Genomic DNA, 19153 nt, shown 5'->3' on the forward strand with positions numbered 1-19153 from the left:
AAAAGCAACAATGGCTGGCTGTTAGACCTTTCCGGAAGAATGTAAGATCAGTTTCACATGTAAGGATGGGCCAATCACCAATCACCCAAAATTAAGTATCAGTGCATGTCTACTTCTTACTGCCCATATTCTTGTGTTTGTACCATACTGTGGAATAATAAAGGTTCGTTCTCATTCTCATGATCCTCTGACAAGCACTGGTGCGCATGCATGGACGTGTTGTCAAGGTAACAGCGTCTGTAAATGAGTGAAAAAAGAGCATCTACTGCAGGTAGCCCAGGGACAGTGTTAGCAGTTTCTGTGATACATTTTAACCCAGAGCCACTCCGGGCCTTCGTCTCTCCCTAACTTTTTTTTCTCGTTTTAATTTATTGATAAAAGGGTCAGTAATATTTTGTTGGTCTCCGGCATCATGTCTGACTTTGTTTGGGTTTCTTTTGTGAAAAAGGTTATTTGACGCACAATCAGCATTGTCTTCATCAACAAAATCAAGCACTGCATTAGGCGTGTGATGCAGCAATCTTAGGGAAGTCATTATTGTTTGTGATCCAAGAATTGTCATATTAAAAATATTTCTGAACTGTCTCAAAAGTGTGCTGTCTGGCCTCAAAGAGTTTTAACATTGGTTTGGATCTTAAAGTCTGGTGCGTGGCTGTCTTAACCAGGTTTAAACCCTCTGTTTAAAACCAGTTGTCATACCTTATTGCTTTGAGAGATGAAAAACGATTGATCTGTAATTTTCAAGCTCAGCTGAGATGGCTGACTTGCTATTTAGGAACATGCAGGGACAGATTTAAGTAATTTTAAGTGAAGTTTTGACCCATACTCACAAACCTCATTCTCGTATTCTGTTCTACACTTAAAAGCTATTTAAGCGTTAATACTTTATTTCTTTCAGGTAATTTCTTTCTCATTGTTGCCCACAGGGATGAAAGTGGGGCCTCAGTGACCTTCACTCATTGCAAACGAAAACATTCAGTGAATGTAACCAGAATAAGGCAGTTAAATGCAAACCACATCAAAGAACTGCTCTTTGATGCACCACGTCCCTGAATACTCAAGGTTAAAGCGTAATGGCTTCCACACAGATCTACAAGCCAGAACAGAAGCTGTCGGTACCATCTGAATACACAACTAAGTTTTAATATTCATACCATATTTTACACAACCAAACACTTCCAGCATTTATTTATCTTCTAGATAATATTTTTAGTCAATAAGACAGAATATTTTCTCTTAAAGGTCAAGAGAATCAAACCTGAGTAACTTTGGGACCACCTGCTGTTGATGTAAGAGCTTTTAATCCCTTTGGGACCAACCTGGTTGAATAAATGTATTTAAAAATAGAAACAAAAAGCAGACATCTAACAAAAGCTGGTCAAAAAATCCTCAGTTTTTGTTCAACTGTTCTCATTAAACTCAAGAATGAGCAAATGAGAGTTAGTTTGTCATTTACAGACCCTACAGGAAAACACACAGAGAGGGTTGTTGACTGATATTGACTGATTGTGAAACCTCTCCGGCTTCTTAAAGGACCTGTAATGCTGGTTTGTTTGTTTCTGAGATTTTCAACACAAAAAATGATCCTCCAGCCTGATGAAGGTTACACAATCATTCTGTGGGAAACAATGACAAATGTTAACTGTAACAAGACAGGTTGACAGAGGAACACCACCACAGGGCAGAAATTTGAGGATTTGTTTGCTTCTCAGTGTTTTTTGCACAATTATGTTTCACAAATCTGCTCTTTTCTCTCTTTTGGGGCTCTGGACTAAATCATTTAGTTTGAGTAAACTTGTGTGGAATCATAACTGGTGGAAAGGTCAGGTTTTGCTCACAGAGTTAACGTCACCTTGTGGCTGCTTAATCCAATCATGCTGTCTGAAAATATAATTAGTGAGGTATTCTGGGAAAAAGGCCTGCTTGTAAACTCTTACTACCAGTTAGCTCCATGTAAAGTTAGATGTTAATGCACTGTGTCTATTTAGCTCAAGGTGATACTTTACACACCTACAGTTTATTCATATGGTCACATTCTTGAGATTGCTGCTCTGTCCAATCATGGAAAAGTAGGCTTAGTATTGCACTACCCCAAATTATTTAGTTTTGATCCCAGACATCCTTTCATGGCATGCTGCCCCTTTAAAATATTTTCATATAAATAAGGAAAATTGTTGGAAAAATGATGTAAATTGGTGGACATACTGTAGGCAGAGAAGGTTGGTGACTTTGACCCCTGTTCATCTTAAAGGGCTCAGAGCCAGAGCTCAGGTTTGTCCCTTGTTAATAACAATACTGAGGTCAGTCCCTCCAACCCTGTCCTTACTGTAATAAAGACCAGGACATGAGAAATCCTGTTATCATGTAGCGCTGCAGCCAACACACACACACAATTACATCTGGCGTGTTTTCTCTCCCTCCCTCACGCTGCTGGTTGAGAGGGGATTTCCAGATGTTCAGGCCTCCATGTATTTTCCAAAGAGTTGCCTTTTTCTCTTTCTCCGTCTCTGTCTGCAGCAATAAAATCAATTTGTGCTGTTGGGTTGGAGCGCCAGTGAGCGTGACCACACAGAGGAGTGTGAGCGCCGTGCTGGTACCTTGGATCAAACACACCGACAGCAGCTTGTAAAGCCCTTATTTATGTGCATTCTTTTGATTTTATTATCACTGTATCTGCAGCTACCAGGATACATGTGTCTGCAAGCATCTGTTGTGTTTATACAAACTGGGGCTGCTGGAAGTCTGAGGCTTTCATGTCGGTGGGCGCGCAGTTAAATTCTTCCAATGTGATCATGTGAGGGAAAGGCCGCTTTCAGCAGAACTCACTTCTTTTCCAGGAGCTAAAGGTTAAGACAGCTGAAGTTCAATAGTCACGTAGAAAGAAGGCCTTCCATGTGCATAAGCCTGACTCACAAGATGTAGAATATGCATTGGCCATTGTTGAGGGATTAAAAACAGGTTTGTACTCTAAAGTTTTAGGACATAATATCCATTACAGGTTTTTAAGGGGCATGATGTGTCTTCCTCTGCAAGCACATATCCCATGCAAACTACAGCTCATTTAGTTATTAGACTTCTTCAGCATATGATTGAATACATTTATGTTATTTCCTTTTCTACCTCTGAAATTCAACTCTTCTTAGCTAACACTTACAAAGTCTCATTCATGAAATTATTCTCAAATGGGAAACACGACAATCACAACAAAACTGTCAAACCACGAGCAGATAATGGAGAATATTGACTGGATTGTGATGGTAATTAAAGCGAGCCCTTGTGGTTCTTTCGACTTGTCTCGTCTTTTTTTTTTTTTTTTTTTCATTCAGTTATTTGATGAAGACAAAACTCACCCTCCCGAGTTAACCTCAACCTCCAAAACAAGCTCTCTCCTAACACTTTACTGTGAGCACACCATTGCTGCATTGTTGACTCTGGCTGCTGATTATAAATCCTCACCTTAGACAAAAAAAAAAAAAAATCTGTGGGGTTTGTATTTCCTTGAAGCAAAGAAGGAAAATATGTGCTGATTCAGCAAGATTTGATTATTAGCACTTGTCTCGGAGATGGTGTGGTAATGTGGGGTTAAAAGCTAATTGTTCATGTCAGTGATACTGAAATATTTTATGCACTTGAAAACAAATACATGAAACAAGAATACTTACTCCAGTACATACAATTTACAGTGTTTTGAATACATCCAGTAATTCCCTTGGGAAGAAATTGAGACCCCATAAAGAACTCTGTTCTGCATTTTTTTAAACTGTGAAAGCAGTGACGTTTTCAATTATCAGTTTTACAATCGAGTCTCTTAGGTCCATGCTCAACTATATCAAAAGAAATGCAATTCCTTTAGCTGTCTTAATGTACATCATCGGGATACAGCCCCTTTAGAGTCCGGTTCAGATCCTATGACGGAGGTAGCAACCGAGGACATAATGATCAGAAAGGGAGAACTGAAAATACAGTACGGTTAAGCTCACTGACTAGGAGCGTTAGCTATCTGGGTTTAGCCTGGGTTAGCGCCAACGATAAGCAGGGGAGAATGCTCGTCCCAACACGTTAGCAAACTTGATACCCAAATTGGCCGCGGGTAAAAGGCTAACTCAAGTAAATACAGGCTCGTCGTGACTCGTTAGCCTCTAGCTAGCCTATACAATAACCGAATACTGTGAAGCCAGGAAACAGCTCACCTTGACGGAGAATGGTCTGAGAAAGCAATACGAAAAGTCTATAGACTTACTCAAAAAAACACGAGCTGAAACCAGGAACTGTGTTTGTAGGCGTGAACCTTAACGGAACGTCGGTGAACAGTTAAACAGCGCCTGGCTAGCTTGGAAAGCTGAGGAACTTCCGCCTTTCTCACAGGAAGAAAGCAAGAATGACTTGGGCCGGTAGGGTCGACAGTGATAGCATGAGGGGGCATGCCCCGAGCTTCCAGATAGGTCACGCTAAAGGGATTCCCAGAGTGAAACACTGAGCAAACTTAGAAAAGAACCTAAACTCCTGGAGTTGTGGGATTTTCACCTTTCCACTTCTCTGATCACACACCCAAACTGAGGGCCAGTTAGTTAAAAAACATTAATTAGGTGTTGAAATCAGCAGAATAGAATTAGCTTGCCAACTAACCCAGGTGACAATGAGGAAAAATCACCTCAGGCAAAGGAAAACATCAGGTTGATATGTTTAGATGTTCTGTCAAGAGGAAAAAAAAGGTTGTGGAGTAAAATTTGAATGAGTGCAGCTGTTTGGGGAAAATCATTTTGTTTTTGTTTTTTTTTTGTTTTTGTTTTTTTTCCAGCAATATAATTTAGATGTTACAGATGAGGCTCCCATTTAACTTCCTGTCAAAAAAGAATTCCTAGTCTTCTCTGCTTAATGTTTTTCATAGTCTGACCTCACAGAGCCTGCAGATGTGTTTTTGCAAATACTATAAAAAGCAGCAGAGAAATCTATTCGACACTCTTTTTATATCTGTGAGACATCTTTCATGGTTCATAATCCATCTGGATGCATCTCTGAATCTTTGGACTTGTCATCCTTGTCTCTTGATGGATCACTGAAAATGTTTTTATCACTGAACCAAAACTAGTGAAATGGGTTGTGATGTTTCAGATCAGTCAGGTTTAACACAGTTGGTGCTAATCTAAACCATGCTAACGCTAGATGTCAAGGCTGCAGGGGTTAGTTATTGATCATGTTCCGTGATCAAGCATTATTTACGCAACTGAATGCAACAGCTGTAAACAATTGGACTTGTAAGGCACTACAAACACGTTGTTTTTGAGCTTATTCTTGGCTGAGAAACAAATTTTACAGCAACAAGACAAAACACGTCTGCTCCCACATCAGCATTCCTTGGCACCAGGCCTTTTTACTTCTCTCAATTTATGCCCAAACAGTGTGTTCACAGATAAGATAGAGAACAGAGGGAGCTGAGTGTAGAACACAAAGATAACACACCTTTTGTGTGGACCTAATATATTTCAGTGCCACAGGGTCGTCCACACAGATGTTAGATTAAAAATGAGGCTCAAACATTTTGTCCTGCTGGTTGTGTGTGTTGTGGAGGCCTTTAAATAATGTGGAGATAACCAAACCAGCCCTTAAAACAACCCAAGTCCAGGGGCCAGGAAATGGTAGACCACACTGCGTGCCCCCAGATGGGTACTCCACCCGGAGCTGCACACCCCAGTGACCACAAATGGACCAGGCTTGCTTGTAATAAATTGCCAGAATTGGGTCGTGTGAGAGTTTAAGAGAGAATCATTATCCAACTGGGCTTTTGTCAGAAGGTCTTCTTTTTCTGTCTGCCCATTAGCAAGTGAAATGTCTTCCATATGTGTGTTTGTGTACTGCTTGGCTGCTCTCTTAAAACTGTTCCCTATGTGGTGAGCCATAAACATCATGAGGAGCGTGGGCGGCAGAGCCATGTGTAAGTGTTGACCCATCACAGCGACGTGCTTTGATATGTGGAAGGTCTGTGACCAGCTCTGAACTCAGAAACACAACACCTTGGCTGTCTCCTTCCCAGCTGCTTTCCCAGTCCTGGATTTTTGATTGCTGCAAATAATTTTCATAATTATGTCCCCTCTGGCTCAGCGTCTGTGAATGCTCTCATGTTTAAACAGGTGTAGGATTATTTTCTCCTCCCACCTTTGTCTGTCACACCACCGAGGAAACAAGGGAGAGATAAAAGTGTGCTGTATTGACATCATTTTTCACATTATTGGATAAAAACGAACAGAGACGTCTCTTTGATTCAATTTCAACAAATGTCATGTTTTATGTGGCATTGTATTCCAGGCCTAACATGGAATAATCTGATTCTCCTTCCCTGGATAATGCCATTACTCTGACTGATTTTCTCTCCTGGCTATTTCTCATGCATTTCTCTTTGCATGGCGTCATCCACCTCACTCCTTCACTTCAAACCAATCTGTCAGGACTCCTCGGCACCTCTTCTAAAATCACATTAAAAACTTCAAGAGTGCGTGACTAATTATTTTCTCACCACTGTTTTCTCTTACTGGGAGCACATTTGGTCCCAGTAAAATGATTCCTCCTCTTCCTTTGCTGTCCATCTGATGTTCGTTTATGTGTTCTGAACTCTTTGAGGCGAGGGAACATGTTGTTACAGCAAAATCTGAAACATATGAGTCCTGTTCACTTTGCCCACGTGAAATATTGTGATTTCAGGACTTAGATGGCTTGAGAAAGGACTTCTTATTTATGTTGAGTGAAGTGTAATAGTGTTATTGCAGCTGTCCCAGTGAGAAGGAGGCAGCCAGTTCAAGAACACACAGTTTTACAGCAGGGACAGCTTCACTGACATGATTTATATTTTTCTAACACACCTCGAACTCATCAATCCATTTTAAAGTGTACACAGAGTTCCTAAGTTAGACATCCCCTAACACAGATGTTTCTGGCTGATAAAACAGTCAAAAGGACTGACATATGTATTCAAAGTCTGGATATTTATGCTCATATTTCTCTACCTGCACAGAGCATCCCTGTGTGAGACTTATGAGAACAGACACTTGGTCAAGCCAGGCTTGCTCCGTCTCCTCATCTCGCCTGTGTCTAATTGGCTTGTCATGTTCTTTCATCAGCCAGCTCGTTAGCAGCGTGCTAGTGTTGGGGGAGATGAGATCTCCATGTCAACGCCGCCAGTGATCAGACAACAAACACACATTCACGCTGGTAGGCCTACAGATTAGTCTGCATGTCCTAAAATTACTCACAGCTCTGAGAAATTCACAACATACTACTGATACCTGTCTTTATTTGATGTCTTAATCACTGTGGAAGAGTGCAGGAACTCTTTAACAATTTTCTACCACTGTTGTGTACATGACTCAAAGTTCGTGAAACTTTACAAGAAAAACATCATAGTGCTAAAATATATTAGACAAAGTCTTACGTTTTTTAACATTCAGATTCTGCTCGGATGAGGAGCTATGTTTATATCATTGTAACCAGCTCGAATTGGTTATTTTAGTCCACATCATGCTCTTGAACCTAACCAAATACTTGAGAAATTAACAAAATTAAGTAATTAATTGTTTGTTTGTTTCAGAAACAGTCATAATAAAAAAGGGGTTATTGTGCCCTTTTTAAGCCTTTTTCTCTTCCTTTGCTACCCCCATTGTAGTTTTACATAATGATTTACAGCTTATTTCAGCTTCCTTATAGCTGCTGTCTCTTTAAGGCTCCCCACTCCGTAAACCCCCTTCGTTCTGATTGGTCAGCCCTCTGGAGGCCTGTCAGGGGCAGAGCTATTGGTGGACCTTGGTGTTAGGAACCAGTTAGAAGATTTTGATCAGTTTACAGTAGACATGTACCGATCGAGAGGTGCCGATTTCCTTAATTTTGGGGGATCAGTGATCAGTGATCAGCCCATCCTTTCAAATGAAACTGATCTTATATACCTCCGGGGAGGTCTGACAGCTAGCCATTGTTGCTTTTTGCTCTTAGACCTAAAGTATTATTGCTTCATAGGTATTGTTTAATGATTTTCAATTAAATATGTTTGGAACATTGAAGGTATATGCTGTCAGTTATAAAAAATAAAAAGTAAAAATCAGTATTGGCAGGTCAGGCTTTTTAAAGATTGGTGATGGGCCAGAAAATTGCCATCGGTGCACCCCTAGTTACAGACTTACTGAAAGATTACTATAACATATGAGTACGTAAAGGTTTGAAAATCTTCACGTTTCTGATCATCCAGCAATATTTTACATCCACATTTAGAATATGCTAAAGCAGAAACACCCCTTACACTTAATATTTGTATTGTTTGGGACATAACAGCTGTGTTGCAGAGACAGAAAACTCTGTTACAAAAGTCACAGAGCTCTATGTACCATAGGTCCAAAAAACAAACTCTCATCTGCAGAAGAAAAGATGCTTTCTGTTCTGGCTGTAACTTAAGGTTTAGTCGTCCAAATTGAAACTGATACGTTTTGTGTCTGGCTTTTTAGGATTTATGTAGTTGAGAGTGTCTGGATGTTTCAGACTTTGAAGCAGCTTATCACAGACCCTCCTGTGGCACAGGTGTGTTTTTAGTGCTGTTGTCATCATGGAATCTCACCTGCTAATAAACGGCTCCCTGAGGGAAGCTCCAAACACAGGAGGCTTCACACTGTCAAACCACCTGCTGAGCTAAGGGGAAAATATTCCTCCACCTGACTGTGTGTGTGTGTGTGTGTGTGTGTGTGTGTGTGTGTGTGTGTGTGTGTGTGTGTGTGTGTGTGTGTGTGTGTGTGTGTGTGTGTGTGTGTGTGTGTGTGTGTGTGTGTGTGTGTGTACACATGTGTGTGTGCTGTGATCAGTTATATGTTCTTCAGAGACATTAAAGCGTCTGCTTCTGCTTCTAAAGTCTGTGTTTTCAGTGTGTGTATCTGACTCGATGTTTGTGGTTGATGTTACAGGTGAGCAACGGGACGGAGACACAGAGTGGACGCCATTCAGTGACGGTGGAGACTCAGGCTCAGAAACAGGAAGAGGACAGAGATGGTTTCCAGCAGGCACAGAGACAGTACAGCTCCCTGCCTCGGTGAGACATCCTCCTCTTCCTCCTCCTCCTCCTCTCTTTGTTCATCCTTCAGTCTCTGTGTCTGTCTCTTCCTCCGCTCTCTGTGACTTATCACGTTCTCTCTGCCATTTCCACTGTTTGATTTTCATTCTTTTCGTTTCCTCACATTCACATCTTTCACTCTTTCTGTCTGCACGGTCTTCAAGCGTATCCTTTTTAGCTACAAAGCCACTTTAACTCATCTCCAGACATTTAAATGAATCTGAGCAAAACTCTGTCTGAAGTCTCTCAGGGTGATTGTCTGTTTTATTAGGCTGATATTGAACTTCACTAAGTCAATATTGACCCTGAGGAAGGGGTGACTTTGTCACAGACATCAATCCTTGTCTCCAACATTTCCCGTTTTATGAATAACAGCTCCTTCTTGTTGAAAAGGAAGTTCCTCTCAGCAGAGTCTAACTTCAGACCTCCAACCGGCGCTCTCCATCCGTCTGATCCACTCTTTGCACACAAGTCAAATAAATGCCAATAAAGCTTACCGTATCGTAAATCTGGAGGCATTGGGGGGAAGGACTTTAGTATCTCTATTTGCATTTCCTGCTATCAGTCTGTATGTGTGTCTCTCTCAATCCTCTCAAGCCCTTTAATCGCTCTAAAGTCAATTCAAATCACAAAGCCAGTCATTGCTGCTGCAAAAGTTTCTCATTTTAAGCCGAACATCCCTAAAAAGAAAGTCACTAAACACACACACACACTCTCTTTACTTTGACTGACTGACACGGGGGTTTAAAGTTAGTTTTAAAACAAATATCATTTCCTCTCTCCAGTATCTGTTTCCACTTTGGAAACACTCAACGTGAATATTAGAAAATGTACTTCATGTTCCAAACTGTTGAAAGTGAAGCGCGGATGAAGTCTGATTTATTTAAGTTTTGCTGCTCCGCCAGTTTAAACAAAGAAAGAACACTTAAAGTGTGTGTGTGTGTGTGTGTGTTTCTGTGTGTGTGTGTGGTCTTCTCATTTCCTTGGCAGGAGTTACTCTGCTCTCCTGTGATTTCAATCTCTCCCTACACAAACACCAATCACTCCTTCATAGCGTTTTCTTTTGCTCTGCTGTCTCTGAACAGTCGATTGAAACATGTTCCTGCCTATGGCCATGGATTTGTGGTCCACATGGACGCATAATCAATGCACCCTGTATAAGCCAGCCCAATCTATGCATTCCCTTCATAGGTGTTATCTCCTGGCATCTCATGTGATGTGACAGTTGCCTGCAGCCCCCTTTACCCTCCCTCTCTTGGGAAAGTTTGCCTAAAAGCCAGCCGAGGACGGCCTTTGATATGCATTCCTCCTCATAATCTCATAGCGTCATTTAGCAGAGTCGCATGAGCTCAGGCTTGACGTTTGACCTCAGTTGAGGCTTTTCAGAGCTTGTGTCTCGCCACAGCTCCTCATTAAAAAGCTAAAGGCTTACACCCTAAGATTAATAACCACAATTCCCTCCAACTCCGACCACCTCGCGCTGGAACCCGCTCCATCCTGTGCTTCCTTTCCAAAAAACAGGAAGCCTGAGCAGTCAGCTGAAATGGGACATTCCTCCAAAGGAAAAAAAAAATGACTGTCTCCTTCCCAAAGAGCTTCCAGGAGAAGCGGTGGTAGTTGGTTATCTGATGACGGCCAGGCTTAGCTGGCTGTCTGGGATGTGAGGATTGGAGGATCTCTAATGAAGGCTTGTTGTCGGAGCAGGATTAGTGGTGACAGGCAGTGGAGGGCTGGAGGGGCCAGAGAGGAACGAGTGTGTTAGTGGGACCACTGATTAGCCCGGAAAGAGAAGCACACACATGACTGCGGTCAAGATAAGGTTCTTAATGGTGGCCTGAGTGAGCTGCCAGGAGCTCTTCCATCTACCCATGAAGCCCTTGAATTCTTTGGCTGAAACATCATTGTTCCACATGATAAAGAAAACATTATTGCAGGTTTGTCGAAAGTTTATTTAAAGGAATAGCAGGGATTGTTCCACTGCACATGGCCTGACTGTTTTTTCTCCCCTAATCGTTTTGTGTTTGGGCATGTGTATGTGTGCTCTCTCCTCCTTCTCATAAACTCTTATTCTTCCCAGCTGTTTTAAAGAAACACACAGCGGCCACAAATTTTTCGGCGAGCCAACTTCCTGGCTTTGTTTGTTATGTTCTGTCAGTCTAAATTTACCCCAATCTCTGGCGTGATGTACTTTCCCATCCCCTCCCTTTTGTAAGTGTAGCTAATCTACTTTGTGACATATTCTGGCACAAAAGTAGAGATGATAAGAGTCCTTGCTCCCCTGACACATTGATCATGATTACATTCCTCTGGAGCAGAGCCATTTGTCCCCCCCACCCACTCAAAGACTTTACCCATAAACCTTCCTTCTTCTCTTACCTTCCTCACAAACTAAAAGGTCACTCTGGAAACGTAGAGCGCTGCCTCATGCGACAGGCGTCCCCGGATTTCTAAACAAGCGTCTCCCTCATGAGCGGCGCTCTCTGCTCTGTAAGCTGAGCCGGGGTGTTAATGCATGGCCGCTCGCCCAGACAGCAAAACCCAGATACAGAGCATGTGGTGGGGCTCTCTCTGCAGTCTGTCCCCACATCTGCCCCTCTGCTGTTACCCTATGCTGTATACCCAGGCATGTATGGCTAACTCACGCACACACACTGAGTGGAACAAGTGACTGTGTTTGTTTAAACAGACAAAAAATGCAGACTTTTTGCACATGCTAGTCCAAATATAGACCTTAGCTGGGAAAAGCCCTCACATGATGGTGTTTTCCCAGTCCCTTAGATATCGTGGGTCACAAAGACCACCTAAGTGATACTGAAAATCTGTTTAAACAGAGTTAGGCGCGGCTGTTAGTGAACTGTAATATTTTGGTTTTTCTTATTGCTTAACAGGATGCTACTTTGGTCTAGTCTGTGTCAACATTGATCAATCAATCAGTCAACCATCTTAAATTTGTAAAGCCCCTTACAACACACAAGGTGACCGAGGTGCTTTCCATTTACATCAACATCAGGACACAAAAATCCAAATCCAATACAATAACATTACATTACAATTGAAATGGCAAGAATATCTCACCCCATTAGTGTTTAAAGCCAGTCTGAATAAAAAAGTTTTAAGCTTGGATTTAAAAAGCTCAAAGTCAGTAGTGGTGCCCATTTCAGAGGGCAGCTTATTTCATTGCATTGCAAAAATCTTATCAAGTGTTTGTTTTTTGTTTTTTTCTAATTTTGAATAAAAAAAATCTTATTATACTCAATATGAGCCACATCAAACTTATCAGTTCAGAGAAATGACTTGTTTTTAAGTTATTGAAAGACAAAAATGAGGTCTGAATTGCATTTGTAACAAGTAAAAAAATCTGCTAATGAACAAGAAAAAAATTGCTAGAAAATTTACTTGAACTAGATAAATATCTTAATACAAGTAACTTTTATCTTGTTGTTTTGGTAATTTTTTTTTTACTTGTTACAAGCAATGCAGACCTAATTTTTGTCTTTAAATAACTTGAAACAAGACAATGTTCTGGACGAGTCAGGTAAATGAGACTCATTTTAAGTCTTAAAAGGCATTTTTATTCTGAAAATAAGACAAAAACACTTGATAAGATTTCAGTTTTTTAGCAAATTGGGCCCAGCAACCAAGAAGGCCCGTTCAACCCAGTGTTTAGACCTCGCTCTGGGGACTTCCAGCAAGAGATGGTTTGAGGACCATAAGGCCCTGGCAGGGTTAAAGACTTAATCAGACAAATAGAGAAGGGCAAGCCCATTAAGAGAGTCTGCAAAACAAAAAAGCAACATTTTATAATCAATTATTTAAAAAACAGGAAGCCAATGAAGGGCAAAAAAAACAGGGGTGACGTGTTTTCAACGTTGGGTATTGGTTGAAAAGCGTGCAGCTGCATTTTGATCCAGCTGAAGACAGCTGAGTGACGACTTGGAGACACCGTCATATAACACATTACAGTAGTTGATTCTTGAGCTAGTAAAAGCATGGATGGTTTTTCCCAGGTCTGCATGATTTAAGAAGGGTTGTACCTTTGTTAAGACATGTAACTGATAAAAGCTGGCCCTGACCACACTCTCAATTTGCTTGTCAGATTTTGAACTGCTATCAAAAATGACTCCAAGATTCCTCACAGTAAAACTCAACTTAAAAGATAGATCATCAGAGTGAGCAGAATCACTGAATAGAATGTACTCTGTACTTCTTGTTCTTGATTGAGTCAAACAAAACCACCACCAAACTATAGAATGAGAGTTTGCAATGGGATGGCTGCTCTAGTTGACTTTTCTAAGAGGTGATGATCAAGGCAGCAGCGAACTGAGTCAGTCTCATTTCTAACACAGGATTTAGTTACGACTGTATCCGACTTAAATTTACACTAAGCCTGACTCAAACTAAAAGAAAAAAACAAACTCAAGTGTATCAATGTAAGCACTTAAGAAATAATCCTAAATCAGCTATAACTTCAGTTTAAAGTCTACAACCAGGTGTCTGTCAGCATGTTGGACCCTGCCCCCTGAAGTTTTTCTTTTTTAGCTGAGGTACTAATTCTATAAGAATTGAGGTCCAAATAAAAAAATAGAAAAAGAAATGTGTGATTCTCCACTGAAAACTTCCGATACAAATAACAGACCAAGCTCCAGCTGACATTGTGCAATCCTACAGTTAAGTAATGTTTTAATTAGGAAAGCACATCAGACATCTCATGACAATAAAGTAAAATATATCCTCATTCTTTTCAAAAACAATAGATTGTTGGTAAGTCTTTACCCAGAAACTCAGATTTATTGAACAGTAAATGTCCCCTCTCTCCTTTGTTCTTCTCTGGAGTGAGACTCTGCCGGCTGAGACATGGAGGCATTTTGTCCTAAAAGTCTGCTGCTGCCCCATCCTCCTCAGCAGCCCTGTGCGCCATGAACTCAAAAGCTTTTTAAGAACACAGCGGGTCAGTGAGGTGTGAATGGGATTTCTCTTTGAGCCCCAGACACAGAAGACACAGTCACAGGTCCTCCATCACAGCAAAATAAATGGATCCTAATAATGGAGCAGCAGACTTCAGCTCAAAACCTTGCTGTTCCAAATCACGGGTTTCGAGCCACCTGATGTGCAAGTGTGGATATACAAGAGATACTGTATGCATCATGCATCTGTGCCTTTTAGTGTAAAGTCTGGCAGGTGGACTGATGCTAAGTTGAAGGCGTGTTACTCCATGAGGCCTGCCCTGTGAGTGCACCTGCATGCATCTCCAAAAGGGAGCTAAATGCATGAAAGAGGACACTTTTTCTGGCAAGGCTCTAAGGTTTGTGTTTGTTTACTATGTGGAACTAATAGTCCTGCAGGCATTTCAGGCTGGCACCATTTGTTTCCCGTCTCTTTCAAGCCTTGGCCTTTATGTCACAGAATTAAGTAATCAAGCACAAGCAAAGACAGATTCCCCTTTGCTCTACTCAGGTTGCTTTTAGCATTTTAATATAAATGCCACTATCAAACCTCCTTTTAATCTCTCAAAAATATGAAAAGTGGATGCATTCTCCTCTGTAGTCGAGTTCCTTTTGAATTTCTCTGAATAGTGCTAACCCAGGGGCAGCTACCGAAAAAGCAATCCTGCCAGAGCTAAGTCAGTCACTATTATCCTCAGTTTCTTTTAGGTTCAGAAGCTTTTAGGTGAAGCTGCTCAACAATTGACCTCTTTACTTTTCTTTGGGTGCTTAGGCAGCCTCGCAAGAACCCCAGCACGGCATCGCAGGACTCCTGGGACAAGGTGTACACACCTGCAGAGGGATTCCAGCCTTCCAAGGAGAACCCTCGCTACTCTGGTGGTCAGGGGTCCCGTAACGGCTACCTGGGAACATCCAACTTCAACGCTCGTGTCCTCTTAGAGACCCAGGAGCTGCTGAGGCAGGAGCAGAGACGGAGAGAGCAGGAAGCTAACAAGGCCAGGCCAGCCCCTGCGCAGGAAAACACCACCAGCAGCACCTACGACCACAGCGCTGGGCACACTCAGGCTCCAGGGGCTGCACCATTGCCGGCTCCACCTCAAACCAAGGGCCCCTACAGACAAGACGTACCACCATCGCCTTCTCAGCTCGCCAAGCTCAGCAGGATTCAGGGTTCAGAGAAAGGGAGGCTGTTTTATTCCTGAGACGGGAATGTGGACTGAGAAATTGAACTGTCTGGAGGGAAGGCCGGACTGTACAGGACTAATGCTGTTGAGCATGAACAGGGAAAAATAGAAATAGGACAGTGAGTCTGTTTTTTTTTTTTTTTTAAATAAAATGCTATGATACAAAGATTTTTATGGGATTGTTAAAAGAAAATTTGTATTTAAAAACACATTTCTAATGATAAGAAATCATTTTCCTTTTAGTTTAACAAAAAACATTGAGATGAGTTCATGTCCAGCAATCTGATCATATAACTTTATGTATAAGTGCCTGTTCGTTCATTGATTGGTGGAGTTCAATGAACCAACACACCTTCCTTCCTCCCCTTTCTCATTATTATATTTATGAGAAAAGGTCATAATCATTGAGCGGCTTTGATGACATCAGCTGAGCAGATATCAGATCAGACCTCAGCATCAAAACTCAAAGCACAAGACACAGACCAGACATGGTTCTGTACCGCTGCAGTGAGTGTGAGAAGCTCAGGATCTGAGTCATTGTTTGTGTGTGTGTGTGTGTGTGTGTGTGTGTGTGTGTGTGTGTGTGTGTGTGTGTGTGTGTGTGTGTGTGTGTGTGTGTGTGTGTGTGTGTGTGTGTGTGTGTGTGTGTGTGTATAAATGAAATTGTTTGCTTCTTATGAAATCTTTCTCTGAACTGTAGTCCATGTGTAGATTCTGTGTGATTATAAGGGCTTGGAACGTCTGACACAAAGTACAAAAAAAAGCAACACCATGTCCTGATGTAAATATTACTGTAACATTTGACTCAAAATGTAAAAGAAATGCACAAGAAAGTGGTAAACTCATGGTCCATATTTGGATTTTTGCACAATTGATAAACACAAAACAACACAAACCACAAATTATGTTAATTAATGTGGGAAACTCCCAGATTTCTTTGGGTCACATGGCTTCACAGAATTGATGTTATGGAGTGTTTTAAAGTCAAGAGTAATTTGTCAACTCTGGACCATCAGCACGGAGAAAGTCTGCAGGCCAATGAGTGTGGAGATTAGGATTACACCAGTTATGTGAGTGTGTGTATGTGTGTGTGCATGTAGCATCCTTTTCCCTCCTTCATGTTGGAGAAAACAGCTCTCTATCTCTGTAGTCTACATTTCTACTAAGTCCTGCCCAGCAAGGAAATCCAGCAGCACAAATGAGGTCAGGTCTGGGTTACTGATTAATTTTCTCATTAATAATGAATGGGCTGTCTTTGTGTGTGCACATGTTGTCTTGTTAGGGGTGGAGGAAAAACCTTTAAAGCAGGGCTCTGGCCTAATCTCCACCAAGAAAGATATGGCTGTGGTTACCAAAGCATGTTGGTGTGTGAGTTGATCCTCGATGAATATTTCATCAGGGTGGAAACCACATCAGGTCTGCAGTGGGTGGCTTTGGCGTGTGACTGCCTATCAAACAGCCAAATACAATGAGCCTGATTTTGTTTACTTTCATGATCATGACCACGAGGGGTACAGCAGACGGGGGCTTTTTCAGCTGCTCAGTCATTTTTAGTTCTGACCATTGATGGAACAAAGCATGTGTAGTCACCCATTTGTTTCCAGTGATGGTGGTGGTCATTATGATAAGACACAGGCAAAGTGGTGGTGTCAAAGCAACTTTTCAGCCTGCTGGCAAAACCCCCCACAATCCCTTCACCTGTCACTCAACTCAGCTCATATGTATATTTATGTACAAGTTTTACCCTTTAACCAATCGCAAGAGGTGTCTGATAAAATAAAGGAGTCACCCCCCTATTTGGGGATTAGCAATAAATGAATGAGCTTTAGACCAAAATGTCAACATAGCATCCATTGGGCTCTCCTTGGCTTTAGTAGCCAGCCTCAAGTGGGCTCTTCAGTTTTCTACATGAACGCCTTGGCTTCATTTTCCAACACTCATGGTTGCTGTTATTATGATACCAAAGTTCAAATGCCAAAATGCCCCTTAATCCCCTTAGCCCAGTATGTAGAGCATGTGTCACACAAATGTTTTATCACAGTTCTTCTAATATCAGCGCCTTGTTTGGCCCTGCATTTGGTGTCTAAACCCTGTCTGCCTGGTTGACAATGCAGCATGGGTTTAACGTCTATGAATAGGGTCTGTTTTATGTTGGTTTTCAGCAGTCTGTTTGGGAGCGTTTGGAGCAGTATGTACTTGGTTAGCTTTGGAAAGCAAACCTGGTTAATCTGGTTGCTAAGATTTGACTTTTTGTTTCTCGCTGGTGTACCTCCTTTACTGTTTGATATTCCTCTACACTGCCATCCCAGGAACATCACTCATTCTTTCCTTTAGATATTCCACTGTCCATGTGCTGGTGAAGCAGTAGCTCTGTGAATGTAATATTACATCTAATGGGTTTACCCTGTAGTCATCTGAAAGCCTGGTGTGTCTTCTGATGACCCTAAGGATCCATTGTGTGTCCGTACACCAGGAGGAAGATTATGTAGGTTACATAGGGATTACAAAGCCTAACCTTCAGAGGAGGAGTTAGAAACGGTGAATGAGAACAGCGTAGATGGGAAATTTGAGGTAATATAAAGATTTTGTTTTTGCCTCAATTTCTGGAAAAACGACTATGGTTTGTATTCAGCATGTGATGGTGGGAGTGTTAATAGAAGGATTCATAGTGTTCCCTCTCACACAAGAGTGTATTAAATACAGTGCTAGTGTGTTTCTTCAACTGCCAATTCTTCATTGTGTTTGGTGCGTGTGTGTGTGTGTGTAGGTGGACATGTGTTTAAGTGTCTCTAAGCACTGCCAGTGACTGGATTCTCCAATATGTCTATGAATATGTCTTGGCAGCCGTATGAACCACTTGGCTGCTGAGTGGGAGAGGAGCAGAGGAGTGGGAGGGAGAGTAGATGGGAGGCCTGACCTTGCAGATGATTCAGTCAATGGAGTAATCACAACTATTCCTCTGAGTCTGCACTACAAACAGGAGGTTACTGCGCTCACTCTTGCTGTCTCATCTTCCTCCGCTCTTCATCTGTCTCCTATCTGCCCAAACATTTTCCCTCAGAATAAGCCTGGCTCTGGATGTGATGGTGTGTGTGTGTGTGTGTGTGTTTGTGTGTATGTTACAGGTGTTTGTGCTCTCACAAAGCAGCTGTTTCAACTGATGTTTCCATCACTTTATGACTCTCATCATGAACGGGGGAGGGGCTCAAGTGCCTGCAATATATAATGATTTTTCTCATCACATCCAAATTCGATAATATCCCATAATGCACGTTTATTATTTGTGTTATGTAATTAATGTTAGCGTGCGTCCCTGTGACGTATGGTTTCTTCCCATAAAGCTATTGTTTCTGAGATTTTTTTTTATTATCCTGGGAGAAATGAGAGATATATTATTGTTTCATTGTGTTTTAATGACCATCCCTCATTGTGTTTTATTATCCACAGTTTGGTACTATGGTGGTGAAAAAAATGACTAATATGTAAGCACAGTGCAATTTTCCTTTTTACAACCGTGTATCATTAAGAGCTGATTCTACCCACCTCTGTACATACAGTATCAACTTTTCCAGTGAATAAATTGAGAGTAATCTCAGACTCTTGTAACAATAATTTCCCTTGATTGTGCTGCTTCAAAACTCACACACCTTCTCCAAACTTAATAACACACCAGTGACAAATTTGCAGTTTAGAGCAAGTGATGGATTTTTCGGTGGAGGTTTTTAGGATATGACGATTTTAGTTTGTTGAACTTAAAATGAACTCAAAGGCATCTTAACCAAAACTTGACTCTTAGTAATATGTTTTTACATCCTTCTTCAAGCGTTTTACTACTTCACATAAAGTGGAGTCAAATGAAATCAGAGTTTTCTGGGCAGTTCCTCTTATAGCTGAATGCTGATCAAAGTTAAGCCTCTGCTATGGAGCTGGAACCAGCCTGAAAGAGG

At 41.5% G+C, this 19153-nt stretch overlaps 1 protein-coding gene across 2 annotated transcripts in view; it reads left to right on the forward strand.

Annotated features, from left to right (window-relative positions):
• LOC141807267 (partitioning defective 3 homolog) overlaps positions 1–18861 on the forward strand; it is a 540268-nt gene extending 521407 nt beyond the window's left edge. For both annotated transcript variants that reach the window (XM_074693146.1, XM_074693147.1), the window contains 2 exons: positions 8934–9058; positions 14795–18861. In XM_074693146.1, the coding sequence (XP_074549247.1) occupies positions 8934–9058; positions 14795–15224 (555 nt within the window). In that variant the 3' untranslated portion in view covers positions 15225–18861. The remainder of the gene's footprint in view (positions 1–8933; positions 9059–14794) is intronic.
• The last annotated feature ends 292 nt before the right edge of the window (positions 18862–19153 follow it).

The sequence above is a fragment of the Halichoeres trimaculatus genome, unplaced genomic scaffold (assembly GCF_033239565.1).
Source record: "Halichoeres trimaculatus isolate MK-OKI-2021-1 unplaced genomic scaffold, fHalTri1.1 fHalTri1_scaffold_18, whole genome shotgun sequence".
Taxonomy (NCBI): Eukaryota; Metazoa; Chordata; class Actinopteri; order Labriformes; family Labridae; genus Halichoeres; species Halichoeres trimaculatus.